Source organism: Chelmon rostratus, chromosome 1 (assembly GCF_017976325.1).
Source record: "Chelmon rostratus isolate fCheRos1 chromosome 1, fCheRos1.pri, whole genome shotgun sequence".
NCBI classification, from domain to species: domain Eukaryota; kingdom Metazoa; phylum Chordata; class Actinopteri; order Chaetodontiformes; family Chaetodontidae; genus Chelmon; species Chelmon rostratus.
The window spans coordinates 3,240,525-3,253,963 of NC_055658.1; the positions used below are offsets into that span (position 1 = coordinate 3,240,525).

The 13,439-nt window shown below is 40.3% G+C and overlaps 1 protein-coding gene across 1 annotated transcript in view; it reads left to right on the top strand.

The window, feature by feature from the left end:
* The first annotated feature begins 1,051 nt into the window (after nt 1–1,051).
* LOC121608148 (mucin-5AC-like) overlaps nt 1,052–13,439 on the top strand; it is a 38,808-nt gene continuing 26,420 nt past the window's right edge. The window contains exons 1-17 of the mRNA XM_041939313.1: nt 1,052–1,112; nt 1,438–1,699; nt 2,243–2,357; nt 2,494–2,584; nt 2,670–2,776; nt 4,938–5,166; nt 5,407–5,532; nt 5,653–5,770; nt 5,995–6,133; nt 6,554–6,664; nt 7,222–7,291; nt 8,129–8,266; nt 8,907–9,071; nt 9,155–9,249; nt 9,343–9,469; nt 12,040–12,295; nt 12,422–12,474. Of these exons, the coding sequence (XP_041795247.1) occupies nt 1,052–1,112; nt 1,438–1,699; nt 2,243–2,357; nt 2,494–2,584; nt 2,670–2,776; nt 4,938–5,166; nt 5,407–5,532; nt 5,653–5,770; nt 5,995–6,133; nt 6,554–6,664; nt 7,222–7,291; nt 8,129–8,266; nt 8,907–9,071; nt 9,155–9,249; nt 9,343–9,469; nt 12,040–12,295; nt 12,422–12,474 (2,263 nt within the window). The remainder of the gene's footprint in view (nt 1,113–1,437; nt 1,700–2,242; nt 2,358–2,493; nt 2,585–2,669; nt 2,777–4,937; nt 5,167–5,406; nt 5,533–5,652; nt 5,771–5,994; nt 6,134–6,553; nt 6,665–7,221; nt 7,292–8,128; nt 8,267–8,906; nt 9,072–9,154; nt 9,250–9,342; nt 9,470–12,039; nt 12,296–12,421; nt 12,475–13,439) is intronic.

Sequence of the window (13,439 nt, forward strand, 5' to 3'; positions counted from 1 at the left end):
AGGTCATGATCCGGATTAGGTCTACTCAAGCATTTTGAGCCAGACTCATAGGGCACACCACAAACAACAAAAACATGTCTCTAAAATGTACCTGAATTTCACCAATTTAAGTGTACGTGTCCAGGGGATTAACCAATATCTGAAGTGCCATGATGATTGCTGCAAGTGGACGTGTGTTATCACATATTTGCTCATAACTCAAGTGGCTTTGCTCACCATTGTGAAGCCTGAAAGCTGCTTGTTGCTGCTCACAGCTTTAATTTTGGCCTATTGTGCTACTTCCTTCCTTGGAGCACAAAAGGGCTTGAACCCAGAATCACAGCTATATGTTTATTTAGTCAATTCTAGCTTGGTTATGCAATGAATTCCAAATAAGTGGTAATGTTTTAGATAACAACCTGCAACCTACAGCATGATTCTTCTAAATTTACAGTGTCATTTCTTTGTCCTGATGGGGTACCACTACAGTAAGCACAGATACAGAAGTGTAGTTACAAGGGAACAAGCTGTGAAGTGTAAGCAATAACTTACAAGGAGTTTATATTGTTGGTATTTTTGTACTAAACGTTATTTTGTTATGACAGGGTACAGTATGACCTACTCAGCAACAATCTGGCATTGGGAATAAACTGAGACTGTCTTCCATTGGGCTGTCATTACAGGATGATATAGAGAATTACTTCTACTTCATTGCTCTGTGTTATATGATATATGTTATATCAGATGAACCGAGCGAAAACACCAACACTATGCCATCACTGTGGACATGGATTCCACATCTGTGTAGGCTGTGGCCTTTAGGTGCCGGTTTGTTTCCATCACAGATGTAAGGTGAACATCTGTTTGCATGCTCTGTAACCTCGCCCTTTATATCAGGAATGTGAAGGGGACCAGGAAATAAATGGGCTGGGCAGGAGCAGCGGCCATGAATCACTGTGAAGCCATGGGAATGCCACTCCCTCACCTGCCACATTAAGACCTTGCCCCCTAGTATAAAGAGCCGGGCCTCCCTCCCCTCTTCCACAGAGTTCCAGTGGAGAAGCAAATGGCTATGGCTAATGAGTGGCTGCTATGTCTGACTCTGTCTGCCATTGTAGCTGCTTGGCACAGCGGTACATACATTATACATTTTGCTATATTATATTTACCCATGTGCTACAGCAAAGCTCAATCTTATTGTGTTTTAATGTTTTGTTTTTTTTTTTTTGAGATTTGATTATTGATTCCTTGACAAATAAATCTTACTTCTTTCAACAGAGGCAAAGTCTGCTTTGGACACGTTCTCCTTCATTTCCCAGATTCCTGAAAAAATAACAGGTGAGCTTGTAGGTTGTTGGTGGCAATTATAAAATGTTTCCTTTTGTGGACGATATGTGAACGTTCATTCATGTTGGTAAAGACCTGTGTAGTATCACCTCCTGATTGCTCTGCCTTTAGGTGTGAATCCAGTCCACAATGGCCAGATTTGCAGTACATGGGGCAACTTCCACTTCAAGACCTTTGATGGGGATATTTTCCAGTTGCACTCGACCTGCAACTACATCCTGACCTCTTCATGCAGGGGCAGTTACACAGACTTCAACATCCAGATAAGAAGACAGGAGGCTGGCGGCCATCCGACCATCAAAAACATCGTTATGAAGCTAGAGGGTTCAGTGGTGGAGCTCTCCAAAGGCTCAGTGGTCATTGATGGAAAATTGTGAGTTTACACTCAAAGTCCTAAACCCTTTCCACTATGCCTGCATTATTTATTGCTTTAGACTGGATGATTCACATGGGTCATATTTAATATACCGTATATTCATAGCTCATACCCTCATTATAAAAACACCTACAGGGATAGAGTGGATTTCAGTAATGACCTGATTAGCATGAAGAACATAGTTACAAACACTGTTGAGTTTGTTAAGCAAATTCATGTTGGAAAAGAGATTTTTAGAAGAAAACCTTTGTTCTATGCATGTTTTTTGCTTTGTTTATGATATTTTATGCAACCTGGTCTTGAGAATTGTGAAAACCTTTGCCTGGTGTGGTACTCATTAGACCAGAGTAGTCACAACCTTAAGACATCAGGCACAGAAGTAAAACTCCCTAATAGTATATTTGCAAATATTGCCACTCTGTCATGCCTCACACTTAGTTAAATTTGATCGCTCCATTTTTAATCTCCCCTTGGCTCTAAGAACAGAAGTTAGAAAGAACATAATGGCCAAAATAATGACTCCTTTTTTCCTTTTTGCAGAGCCATCCTACCACTCAGTCAAGCAGGTGTGCTCATTGAGAAAACTCCCACCTACATCAAAATCAAAGCAAAGATGGGATTGTTTGCTATCTGGAATGAGGAGGACTCTTTTCTGGTAGGTTTTTGGCTGAACTGAAAAGCCTAGCATCAGGTTAGACTGTACTAAACAAGTGATATATGATAGCCATGTTTTATAAAGTAACAAGTTCAGTAGTGAGTAGGAGCGAGGGTTGATGGTTTTGTTCACACAGGTGGAGCTAGACCTGAAATACAAGAACCAAACCTGCGGCCTTTGTGGAGACTTTAATGGGGTTCAGCTCTACAATGAGTTCTACAGTCACGGTATACTTTGACCCAACTTAACAAGTCAGTCAGTGTATGCATAGCCACACAGCTGAACTGTGGTTCTTTCATATTATCCAAACAGGTGTGAAGATGTCCACCATGGATTTTGCAAACATCTGGAAAATGGATGGTCCAACTGAGAGCTGCTCTGACTACACACCGGAATTAACACAAAGCTGCAACGACATGGTGAGTCTTCACCCACTTCTATGAAAATCAAAATGGAAAAAATCATCCTACTATGTATCGCTGTTATACCATGACCAGTACCCAGGGATGGAAAGAGTACTAGAATACTGTACTCAAGTAAAAGTACTTGAGTAAAAATGTACTTAGATGAAAGAGAAAACAGGGCAGTTAAATTGTTGTTGTTGCATTGTTTTTCAGATTACTAACATGTCTTTATGGCGTCAGTGCAGAGCTGGAATACAGCTGGTTTCAGCAACTGTGTTGTAGTAACAGTTTTTTCCTCTCTATTATGGTGGTAGAGTAACAGTTACAGGACTGACATACATACTGGCAAAATGAACATGAAGAATGAAAGCCTACCTATACTATAAATACTGGTTATGTGGCTGTACAGTATAATCCACTCCAGAATGTAATTCCAGAAAGTGACAGACAGCATGGAGGCAACCGCAGTAATAATCCTTGGTTATACCAGTTGGTTGGCCGTTAGATGGAGCACGTGAAGGACCCCATTAGTCACATATATTACTTCAATTTCTGCAAGCTTAAAGGGGCTATAGTTTTATTGGAAACAAACAAAAGCTATGTTATGGAGTTGCTCAAATGGCCACCTGAGGCTGTCTCCAAAAGTAAGTCAATCCCCATAGACCCCCACATTAAAATCGCCAACTTTACAGCAGAAATAAACATGTTTACAGCCTGGTCCAAAAAAACGGTCTCTATCATAGTCTGGTCTCTATAGCTAATTTCCCCATTCGTGACGACTGTGCAGGCGGTGAATTTTTATGCTTTATCTTGAAATGCATTTAGGATTGCACCAATGTGCTGCTGTAATGTCAGCTACAGAGGAACTGGTATTCTTTTGGGCTAGTCCTGTAGAATGCCCAAGTCTATTACAGACCACATCCTGTGTCTTAAACATTACTGGCAAACTGACCACACGTTGTCCTTGTAGCCACCAGACTTGTGGCGGTGCATGAATTAGTTTGACACTTGATTATGTTGCCTTCCTTATACTGAACATTATGGCAATGGTTTAAACCTCAGTTAAACCATGTTTGCAGCAGGTTTCATTTAAACCTCACATACAGTAAAATGAGATAGATGAGTTTAGGTGATTTCAAAAGGACTCAGCAAGTAAGTTCAGACTAAACTAGTGGTGCAGTTTAAACTGCGGTTTCTGAGGACACAGCAGAGTAGTTTAAGTAATCATGTAACTCTGATCTAGGCTACGCAGGTTTAAACCAGTCCTAAATCTTAAACCACAGCTAAGCTAGTGACAGACCAGCAGCTCCCTATAGTTAGAGTCAAAGTTCAGTGTACGAAGCTAGGTGACAGCACTGCTACTGTGAGCAGTAGGCTTCAGTGCCTGTAGCCCCACCCGGGGAAAACACCACCAGCCGCCACTGGGTCATACGTTAGTTTTCTGCAGTGGTGGAAGAGGAAGTCAGATTCTTTACTTCAATGAAAGTATCAATACCACACTGTGGAAATACTCCAGTGCAAGTAAAAGTCCTGCATTCAAAACCTGACTTAAGTAAAAGCATTGAAGTAACATCAGCAAGAAGAAAATAAAATGGTCTCTGTCAGTCTTTTACTGTTAGATATGATGTTTTTATGCTTTTGCTACATTAATGTGTATTGATCATCATATGTTTGGAGCTGTCCTGTGAGAAACACGTATCCCTAAAAAATCTACTTTTCATGAGTTTAAACAGCCCTCTTTTCAGCTTTGTGACTATGCATTTTACAGCCAATCCAAGTGCCTTTTAAATGGTTTATTTATCTTAAGAAGTAGGAAATTCAAAGTCAGAATCACTGAATTTGGACTGAACAGGAAGGGCATGGAAAATTGCTGTAACACAAATGTGGTGATATTTGCTTCTCAGATGTAGTGGCATACAAGTATAAATATGCATAAAATGGAAATACTCGAGTGCCTCACATTTGTGCTTAACTGTGCTTGAGTAAATGTACTTGGTTAGACTGCAAGTGATTATCCCCGCATACGTGTGGTCTTTGTTATTATTTTTAAAGAACTAGAGTAGACATGTTTAATATGTTGCATTTTCTCTGCTTTGCCTGTCTAATCATTTGCTCACTTTGCATTGCCTCCATTTCAATCCCTGTCTGTGTGTCCATCCATCCATGTGTCCTGTAGAAACCTCTGTGTGAGCAGATCCTTACAGGCCCGGCTTTCAACAGCTGCCACAGTCTGCTGGACGTTGCCTCCTTCACTTCTGCCTGTGTTGCAGACCTCTGCCACTGTGGCAATGGTACAAATGAACATGCAGACCCCTTCTGCCTGTGCAACACTGTGTCTGAGTTCTCTAGACAGTGTGTCCATGCTGGTGGCAAGCCCCTCAACTGGAGAACCAAAGAGCTCTGCTGTGAGTAGACACTGCTAATGAAATATTGCCTGGGTAGGAGGGGTTGTCTGCTCTGTCTTGATTCAAAACATGCAGACACACTTTTAACTGAAAGAAGAGGCAAAATTAGTTAATTTTTATCTACTTTTTGTAAATGTAACAAAAAGAGAATAAATAAATAAATATTTCATCCATTTCAGCCACGTTCTTGTGAATGAATGTTTTGTGAGAGGAAGTGAGAAACATCTGATGTATTCACAGGGAAGTCATGTCCATACAAAATGGAGTACAAGGAGTGTGGGAGTCCCTGTGCTGACACCTGCTCCAATCCGGAGGCCAGCCACACCTGTGACAATCACTGTATCGATGGATGCTTCTGCCCTGCAGGTACTGCAGAGTGACACTCACATATATGCATACAATTGCACACACACACACACACACACACACACACACACACACACACACACAATGCTTTTGAATACAGTATGCTTCAATCATTTTCAGGCACGGTGCTGGACGATCTAAACGGCAATGGATGTGTCTCACTGAGCGAGTGCTCCTGCAGCTACAACAGCAAGATCTATGGACCAGGAGAGTCCTACTCCAGTAACTGCAAAAAATGGTATGATATACAAAGTGTCAGAGCATGTAAAAGAAACATCCCATCCCAAAATTAAGGGATCAGTTTCTGGTTTGTCAGTGTGTCTCCAGTACAGAGATAACGTAGGTCCCAGAATATGTTGAGCCTTGTGTATTCTAGCTTGTAAATCAAACAGTTTTGGAGATGGTTGCACGTGAATTCATCAGATATCCACTGACAACTAAGATGGAACTGTGTGCTGGCAGTGTGTGTGAGAGTGGTCAGTGGAGGTGTACAGAGGAGAACTGTCCAGGAACCTGCTCTGTGGAGGGAGGAGCTCACGTCAACACCTTCGATGGAAAAGTCTACACCTTCCATGGGGACTGCTCCTACGTGCTGGCTAAGGTAGCACACATCATCATCACTGCTGTTATACACATACACACACAGACACACATGCATAGCACTGCTACACAAGTGTAAAGACCTCAACCTCAAACCTGTTAAAGCTAGTATTGATAGTAGGTTGCGATTAGTGTTTGAGATGATAAAAAGTAGAGGTATGCACATCATCTCTGTACCATGCCCAATGTGTCCGAAGCCCCTATCACCTCAGATCAAGGATCTGAAACCACTAACCACTGTTAGAACTTCAACCATTAATACAACTGTTAACAATTGTAATATTAGTGCTGCTGGTATAACTACAACTGATACATCCACTGTCACTTCTTCCACTGTTATTCTGTACTGTGTACACTGCTATCTGCAGGTGTGCCGCTTCAGTTCAGCAGTAGTTGAATAGCTATGTGTTTGCATGTTTAGGACTGCAGTGGAGCCCAGTTTGTGATACAGGGAGAACTGGTGCAGTGTGGAGTGACTGAGAGTGAAACCTGCCTCAAGTCTGTTACCTTGGGCTTGTCTGGAGGGGCTAATGTGAGTATGATACACACAGAGAGAAACTCTCATGCACAACACTGTTGGTTTAACTGTTTTACTGGAAAAAAAAACAGAATTTATATCTTCATTATTTTCCTTCAAGATATTCCTTGAAGCTAACAGATATTTTTTTTCTTGATGAGTCTGGATCCAAATACAATATAAAATATTTTCCCTTTCAAATCTGTTCAGCATTATTGGGAAATGAGGAAAGCTGAACAACTGTGCTTTTATTTTGCTTATTTTCAAATTCCAAACCTGTGTTTAGTACCTATATTTTCCATAGCATACGAGTTACATATTGTTCAGTACGTTCTTCTTGCATTTCAGCCTGCTGTTAGTTTCTATATTTCTTCCAGTACAATGAAAATATTTTTTCCAGTCTTGGAACTAGACTGAGTTAAGTCCATTGCAGTGAATATCATGTCCATTTTGATGTTTATGTGAAGGTGTATGCATCTTTGTATGATTGCTACAGTACAAGCAGGATTATTTAAAACACATCCAGGGTGTAATGGTTTCAATAATAACATCCTGTCTCCTTTCATATAAAGGTGATCACCATCCAGCCCAATGGCAATGTTTTTGTGAATGGCCTCTACGCTCAGTTACCCTTTTCAGTTGGTAAGAGACTCCTCTGTACAGTCTTCACCTCTGACTTTCTCTCTCACATACAGAATAAGATAGTTTTGAATGTAGCATATGCTGAATGACTGTAAAGTGTGATCTGGAACATGGTGGTTGGAGCCACTGTTTTTGGCGTATAATATAAATCCTGCTGGCTTGTTGGGTTCCACACACCTGTACTGGTTGGCAATAACATAAAACATAACTAAGGGAATGGGGTGGTGCAGGGGCAAAAACCGAGAGAGGAAATGTGTGGTTCAGTTCCTGGTGGCTGTACCTTAACCTTGATCATGAATTCCAGTGAACATAATTGCCTGTAGTGATGTGTGGGAAGCAAGTGAGAATCAACGTCCTTGTCAGTGCAACATCTACTGCTCAGCCAGGGAAGCTGCAAGGAGATGACTGGATGGGGGGGAGATAGTCTATTACTGTGTGTCCTGTGTATGAAACTCTCCTGCTGAATGTCATCGCTGACAGATGAAAATGAGAGTCTGGTGACATCATGTGTCCATGTGAGGTCACTATCTCACTTCCACAGCTCAACAATGGAGTTCACAGTGACCAGGACTGACGTATACATGGAAAACAATTACAAAAAACAATCAATTAAAGATGGAATTGATGAATGACTGAATGAGTCTTTACTGTAGATTCGGCATAACTTGATTTGTCTCAGGTCTGGAGAGGATGACAGCATTCAGAAAATTCTAGATTTCAGTTTTAATATACTTTTATGGTGAACTGTTTTCCTGACATGGGCAGACAAACCATATTTCATTCTGTCTCCTCACTTTCACCCTTTTAACAACTACCTTCCTTTCTCTTAACCTCTAGCTGGGATCTCTGCCTTCAGAGCGTCCTCGTTTTACCTGCTAGTCCAGACTTCTGTTGGTGTTCTATTGGAGGTACAGCTCCAGCCACTAATGCAGCTCTACGTCACAGTGACCACTGACTATCAGGCCAAGACCTGTGGTACGTACGCTGAAATGATCTGCATGTGCTCTCAGACTGAAAAGTCTCCACTGAAATAGTGGCAGGGTTATTGATCCCTGTTTGTTGCTGCAAACAGTGAATATGTGAACAAGAAGTAAGAACGCAGGGTTAAATAGTATCAAACATATCCATCAGAGAGAGAAAGTAGAAATACTTAGGCTGAAAAAGTTACTGGAATTTTTATTAATTTTACACAAGCTATATAAAGTTTTGATGAGTTTTATTGTTTTTAAAGATCTTATTGATGGACCTCATGTTTTGCACTATGCTGTAATGAATAAAAGAACGTACTTCCCTTGACTTTGCAAAAGCCTAGTACATACAGCTAATTTGTTTTGAATTTAGACAATAGTTGCTGTAGTTTGGAACCAAATGAGAGTGCTGTGCAAAAACTGCTCTACTGTGCATTTTCATGTATGATTTTTTCAGTCAGTTTTAGATTCAGACATAAGGAAAGACAGAAAATGATAAAGCCATAGTGATTTCAACACTGTAAAAATGACTTGTGTAGTCATGACTCTTCTACCCTGTGGGGAAAGAGTACTCACACAATCAATCCAAATAGCCTCTACAATAAAGGCTTAGGTATTGTCATTAACATGATGGTGTCTGCCTGCAGGTCTGTGTGGGAACTTCAACGGTAACCAGGCCGATGACTTTCTTAAGCTCAGTGGTGTTCCAGATGCCACAGCAGCTGGTTTTGTCAACAGCTGGAAGACACATGCTGGTTGCCCCAATCTTAAAAGCAACTTTGAGAACCCCTGTAGTCTTAGTCTGGATAATGGTAGGTCTGATTTGTTTCGATTCTCTGTTATCGCTGTGTGTTCTTCAGAATGAGTGATGTTAGTCATTGTGTGTTGATGACAGACAAGTACGCCCAGCACTGGTGCTCCATGCTTAGTGACCCTCAGGGAGTGTTCGCCTCCTGTCACTCGGAGATCAGCCCAGATTCTTACAAAGAGGTGAGTCTCATGGCTACAGCATTTAAATATGTTTGTGAGCTCTACCTGGACCAGACCTTTCACTGAAGTGTTTTTCACTACGTCTCCTCACAGAACTGCATGTATGACAGCTGTAACTGTGAGAAAAGTGAGGACTGCATGTGTGCCGCAGTCTCCTCCTATGTCCATGCATGTGCAGCTGCAGGAATCCAGATCAGCGGCTGGAGAAAGACTATTTGCGGTGAGTAGTGAGAAACTGTGAAATGGAAGAGTTTTATGTATGTGACTGGGAAGACTTGACAGCACTACGCTGTCCAAACCTGAAAACCCATATATTTCTGATGGATGGCGTGTCCTCACGTCAGATGTCAGTTTCATCAAGCATTAGATTAATCCTTCAAAAGTAAATCTTTGTGTTAAACCACAGCAACCTTTGTTTTTTCTAGGACTTTTTTAAATACTTTGACAGATTGACAAGAACATCAAGAACAACATGACTCCATTACTAGCTGTCTATAGGCAATAAAGCAATGAATGACCAACCATAATTTCTTGAAATAAAAAAAGACAAACTAAAATCTTACTACTCGGCCCTAAAACAAAAAGGAAAATGCTGTTTATTAATATGGGGGGAAATTAACTCCCTGGATTAAATATGAGATTTCAAATGCAAGATTCAAGTCCCACACCAAAGAGTGACAAAAACTTTTTTCCACCTTAGAAACATAGCCAAGGTACGACAATTTCTATATAAAACTGATGCTGAAAAACTGATTCATTTCTTTATTTCAAGCTGACTGGATTGCTGTAATGCACTATTTATTGACCTCCTGAAAAAATACTGAGTGATTTCAGCTTATACAGAACTCTGCAGCTCGGCTATTAACCAGCATCAAGAGAAGAGAGCACGTTAGTCCAGTTTTAGCTGCTCTGCATTGGCTTCCTCTAAGATTTAGAATTGATTTAAAGGCCCTCTTCCTTGTATACAAAGCCATTATTGTGTGCTGGCCAAGCTACATTGCTAATTCCTGTGTTCACATTTGCCTTCAAGAACACTGCCATCACCTGTTGTAGAGTTATTGGAGGTTTCCATCAGAAAATTAGGCATGCAGCCTTTGTCAGTTTCACCCTGTCCCTGGAATCTCTGGAACACACTGCACTGCTGCATTTCTATTTGTATTGTGCTTGCTATTTTTAACTTTAACTGCCATTCAGTTGGCTGTACTTTCCATTTTATGGTATATATTTTCTTTATAAAAGACCAGTGTCAGCTTCAGGCTGTGCCTGACACAGATAACACCCACAGTGAGCGTAGGCTGAAATATGCTTATTTCAGTTAATAGTGAATCTGTGTCCGTTGGGAAATTGGGAGACTCTGTTATGCTTGTTTATCTCAGAGGCCTAGGTGATAGTTGGTTGAGTGTGCACATGCTTTCTGAATTCTTGCCTATTTTGTCTCAAATTGCTAACTGCCACTGTAGAAATGCAATAAGGGGAGTGTGGAGAACTTTGCTTCTATTTTGATCATTTTTATCTTATTTAATTATCAAGTGGGTTTTCTTCTCCATCTTATTTTACATGAATTTCCTTTCCCAGTTTTGATGTTCATTTTATGTCTTTTTTATGTAAAGCACTTGGTGCATGTAATTGCTTTGTTGTAAACCACTCTGAGTTGCAATTATTGTATGAAAGGTGCTTTATAAACAAGTTTATTAGTATTAGTATAATTTCTGCATTAAGTGAACATCATATTTGCTGTTATTGCTGAGAACGTTATTCTACTCTCGCATGCAGGACTGAATTAAACCACTTGAGGTCCCCAGGGCAAAAAAAAACAAACACTTTTTGGCCTCCACTGAACCCGATCCTTGTGCGTTTTGTGCACTCTGTATGTACCTGTCTCCTTCAGCCATGTAAAGTGCGCATGGCAGATTCATTAGGCTATATTGGTTGGTTACTGGGGCCATGGTCCCCTGGGTGTGTTGTACCATGTAAGCATAATATCCTCTGAAATAACGGTGACCATGAAACTATTTGGACACAGGGCACCTCTAAAAGACAGGGCCTCAAGATTAGGTAATTATCACACCCTTCTCATTTCTGGTGATACTGTAATTTGGTGCTGTTAATTCTCAAACAAATTTGAATTTAGTTAAAATACTACAAACAAAGTAACACAAAGTGACCAGATTTGTTTTCACTGTCCCCAGTCGTAATTCAAAATTAGTTGTTTGGTTATCCAGTGCAGATGATTTAAAACAGTGTGCTCATAAAAAAAAATGTTGTCAAGCAATAATGTCATAAGAGTACCAAAATAAAAGCAGATGGGGACAACTTCACTCCGACAAATTTCAGGACTCAAGTTGTTTTTCATGTTGTTCTAAAATTAGCTAAACTTGCACCCACATATATGATGTCCAAGCACCTTGTTGCAATACTCAGATGACCACTGACAGGATGGGATGCATCCTTAGACCACAAGGACTGTTTAGTCTCTGTCTGTTCTAAAATGTCTCTCCAATCATTTATCATCTCGTTAATGAAGTGAAGTGATGAAGTGTCTATATATATCCACTCTGGAAAAATAGGTTGTTGGTGATAAATCGAACACAAATGCAGTCGGGCTCTAAAACTTTTGCTGCTTGGAACCCGAGCTAAAAGCAACACAACAAAACTACAAACAAACTATTGCTGTGATAATGTTGCAAATGGGCTAAATGCTGCATTAGTTCTTTAAACATCTTAATCGAGCATGAGTACAGTGCAATAGTCTTCCAGCTTTTCACTGGTTCTGTGGTCTGGCCTCCTCAGGGAAATATGCCAGCTCCTGCCCCAGCAGTACGGTCTACTCCTACAACGTCACATCCAGCAGTCGCACCTGCCACTGCATCGGCACCACAGATCTCCTCTGTCACTTCTCCTTCCCACCCGTCGACGGCTGTGTCTGTGCGGAGGGAACCTATCTGGATGACTCTGGGAAGTGTGTCCCACCTAAAGCTTGTCCCTGTTATGACAAAGGCTCAGCAGTGTCTCCTGGACAGATTGTTAACAAGGATGGGGCCCTGTGGTATGAAAATCTCTTTTTCTGTGTGTGTGTGTATATACATTATATACCAAAATTTCACTAATGTTTTAACAGTGTGCTGTAAGGTTATGTATGCATATTAATGTATTTTTTATTTTTCCCCACTAGCACCTGTAAGGAGGGCAAACTCAGCTGCATTGGAGAGTTTGTTACACAGCCATGTAAGTCGTATGTTACAGAATCACCTGATGAATAGCAGCCTTAAAGTTAGTGCTACATTACTTCCTGACCATACAGCTCAAATGACAAAGGAATGCTTTTATGTTATTTACCAACTCTACTAGAAAATTGAGGGATAGAGTAGGCCTTAATAGATTTGAGCTGCATGATCAGTTGTCAGAGACTTACAATGATCTCTACTTACCTGTGAGAGAATTTCACAGTTGTTGGAGGCCTGCATAGCTAAACTGTAGTTGTATTCTACATTATTTATTTACTGATTTTATTTTCAAAAACACTTATTTTTGGTTTGAGTTCATTCGAATCTTTTAAAGGACATTTGCTCATTTAGTTATGAGAGCCTTAATTCAGGAGATGCTTAAAGACTTGAAGCCGGAGGAGAAGCTAGCTTGGCTCTGTTCAAAAGTATACCTGCCAACACCTCTAAAGCTCATTAGTTAAATTCATACAAAAACAGCTATGCAAAAACAACGTGTGGTTTTAGTAGTGTGCTGCAACTTCAGTTGATCCACCTGTAGTAATCAGTGTCCTCTTACAAAAGAAAGCAGCGTTGTTGACATGAGGACATAAAATCAAAGTGAAAATCAATTTAAACATAATCCTTTTAAAAGATTTGTTTTATTATTATTTATTATTTATTATTAGATTTTGGGGTGGAAATTTGAATAGCTAAATAAATAAGAATGTTGAGCCCTATACCATTTCTTACTAATATTCAAGCACATCAAATAATTGCGTGGTTTTGTTTTAGGATACAAGACTGCCATCCTTGAACAGCTGTAGTGTTTCCTGCTGCAAAATAGGCCTCTGGTGTCAAGGGAATAGAAAGTGAAGAGAAAAACTGAAAGTAAAAGGAAAAACATCGGCATCCTGCATCATGTAAAAGTTAAATTAAGTTACAGAATGCTTGTTCTGCAAATACTATGTGAAATTATAATTCTCATGC